General features: G+C 45.9%; 1 protein-coding gene across 1 annotated transcript in view; it reads left to right on the forward strand.

Moving 5' to 3' along the window:
• Nucleotides 1-2675, forward strand: part of PRKAR2A (protein kinase, cAMP-dependent, regulatory subunit type II alpha) — a 142868-nt gene extending 140193 nt beyond the window's left edge. The window contains exon 11 of the mRNA XM_015422148.1: nucleotides 1826-2675. Coding sequence (XP_015277634.1) covers nucleotides 1826-1959 — 134 coding nt within the window. The 3' untranslated portion in view covers nucleotides 1960-2675. The remainder of the gene's footprint in view (nucleotides 1-1825) is intronic.

Raw genomic sequence — 2675 nt, forward strand, 5'->3', positions numbered from 1 at the left:
TGGGTCCACCCATGATTCTTTTGGATCCTGAGTTCACCACACACAGAAACGAAGCTTTAGAGTAGATAGTGAAGTATTGAACCTAATCTGGTACTCAGCTTGGAGCGAGTGCAGCTGGCGAAGCACTGGTTGGATATGTGCTGTCGATGAGGTCCTGGTAAGGACCTGAGCCGCTGCATTCTGGACAAGCTGTAATTTCCAGGTCAGTCTCGAGGGCAGCCCTGCGTAGAGCACGTTACAGTAGTCTAGCCTGGAGGTGACTGTTGCATGGATTACCGTGGCTAGGTCGGGGTGGGACAGAAAGGGGGCCAGTTGCTTGATCTGGCACAGCTGGAGAAGCACCAGTCTGGCAACATTTGTTACCTGAGTCTCCATAGATAAGGAGGCATCCAGGTACACACCCAGGCTCTTGGCAGTTGGCACCGGGGTTAGAGATACGTGGTCAAGAGCCGGGAGTTGGCATTGATGGAAGTGCTAATCCCCCCCTTAATAGAAGTGCTAATCCCCCCCCCTTCTTAAACAACAGTAGCTAAGGGGGGACCACTGCAAAAGTTAGGGGGCAGGCACTGATACAAAATGCTGGCATGAGAATTCAGCCCAACTTTCCCCCATAATGTTTCTGTGCTGCCCTGTGTAACACAACAGAGTTGTTCAAACTTTTAACCTACAAAGAACCCTTCCCACATAGCTTATCTGCTGAGGAACTTGTGTGCTTCTGCCATGGGATCCCTGCACATTGCATGGGATTCTGGAGCATGTTCTAGGGTGCATTTTTTGGTTCATGTGTGCAGCAAGCCAGGCATGTTGAGTTTCTCTATTGCCGAATTCAAATGAGAGTGTGCCTTAGAAAACACTCAGTATTTGTCCTTTGTTACTCATCTTCCCGGTGATGAACTGCTACTAAACTTACATGGAACTCTGCAGTTCCCTGGAACACACCTTAACCACTGACCTAGCAGAATAGAGTGATAGCAAAATGATTATGTGCTACACAGATTTGTTAACAAACTGGTTTCCAAATTTCCCAGGGCACTTCCAGCATAAATATTCTTCTGAGGGAGTGCTAAAGATATAAAATTAATCTTCTGCAGCATCACACTAGAAATGGACATTCGACTTTGTGAGCTGCTGGCATTAAAGTTGTGAGCGAGCCATTTGGCTACTGCATGAATTAGTTTGCTCTGGAGCCCTCCTTCCTGAGCTAAGACAAAAATGTGTGAGCCGGAGGCTAAAAAACTGTGAGCTAGCTCACACTAACTCAGCTTAGAGGGAACACTGGTCCAATCCCAGGTTTCCATCAGCTTGGCTGATCATAAGAACAGGGGCTTTCCTTGATATTTGGCTAGAAGTTTACTCGGCAAGAACCTGGAAGACATCAAATTGAATCAGAGTATTGCTTTCTTAATTTGCTGAATGGTTTCCCCAAGGGGAGACCATTTTTGTCCAAAGCACAGCGGGGAATTTGGGGGCAAGGTAATTAGTTTTGCCTCGCATCAAACATCTTTTGTAACACTGTTGTGGCTCTGGGTAGTCAGGAATGCTGTCTGTGAGAAGCAGTTTCTTTCAAATTAGCAGAAATACTCTGGAATGGTAAGAGCCATTCGGCTCGCCCAGTAGGCCCTCTTCCTCCCTTTCCTATGCAGCCGTGCACGTTTCCGTGACTTACATCTTCATGCAGTGGCTCTACTCACACAGCACATCTTTGAGAGCTTCCAGGGAAGGACATTTTGCCGCTTTCCTGAGCCGCTTGAGTTTCTCTCCTCACACCTTCCCTTGGAGTCAATGTTCACGTGTTCCTTACTTGTATCTTTGTGTTTCTGTGCAGTTATGGATGTACAAGCATTCGAGAGGTTACTTGGGCCCTGTATGGACATTATGAAGAGGAATATAACACATTATGAAGAGCAGCTGGTGGCACTGTTTGGTTCTAGCTTGGACCTGACCGATCCAGGCAATTAGGCACAGAGTTACCTGGGTGCCTTCTCCGTTCAAGACACAGAAGAGCCTCCTATTAGCAACACCACACAAATGAAAAATGGACACTACGGGACAGTGGCTGTTGGTGTCTTCTTGGGCATTTTTTTTTAAGAAACCTACGTAGGTCTCAGCATAGCCGGATGGGTCAAGGCTCGCTCTAGGCCTCTGCTTTGCTGCTGAAATTTCATTATTAGACCTAGCTTACTGCTAAATTTCTTTAATCCTCCTTTCACTTTGCTTGGTTCAGAATGGCATGTCTCTCCAACAATTTAAGTGCCTGATACAAAGATGTGGAGTCCTCTCTGTTGTTCTTGCTTAAAAAAAAAAAAGGAAATACATGGCAAAAAAAGTTTGCAAGTGATTGGGGGTAGGAGGTGGCTCTTACTTGCCTCGGGGACAGCCACCTCCTTACAGTCTCTTATTTTCAGTATTCTCTTTTCCCCCTCAGCATACCACAAACTGTGTTTAGTGATGATATCCTTGGATTTGAAATAGTTGTTAACTCTCTGAGAGGATGGAAATGTGCCAGAACTAGTGAGTTTGTGAGGTCTGGGGCTGTTGTGCCATCTGTGGGATTGTGGCAGGTACTGCAGCTCCTAAATTCTGAGAACTCAAGGGCTGCTTGCCTTGTCAATAAGGAGCAATGAAACAAAATACTAAGTCATTATATGTAACAGCAAACAGGTTTTTTTTTTTTT

Source organism: Gekko japonicus, unplaced genomic scaffold (genome assembly GCF_001447785.1).
Source record: "Gekko japonicus isolate JY-2015 unplaced genomic scaffold, Gekko_japonicus_V1.1 scaffold292, whole genome shotgun sequence".
Classification (NCBI taxonomy): Eukaryota; Metazoa; Chordata; class Lepidosauria; order Squamata; family Gekkonidae; genus Gekko; species Gekko japonicus.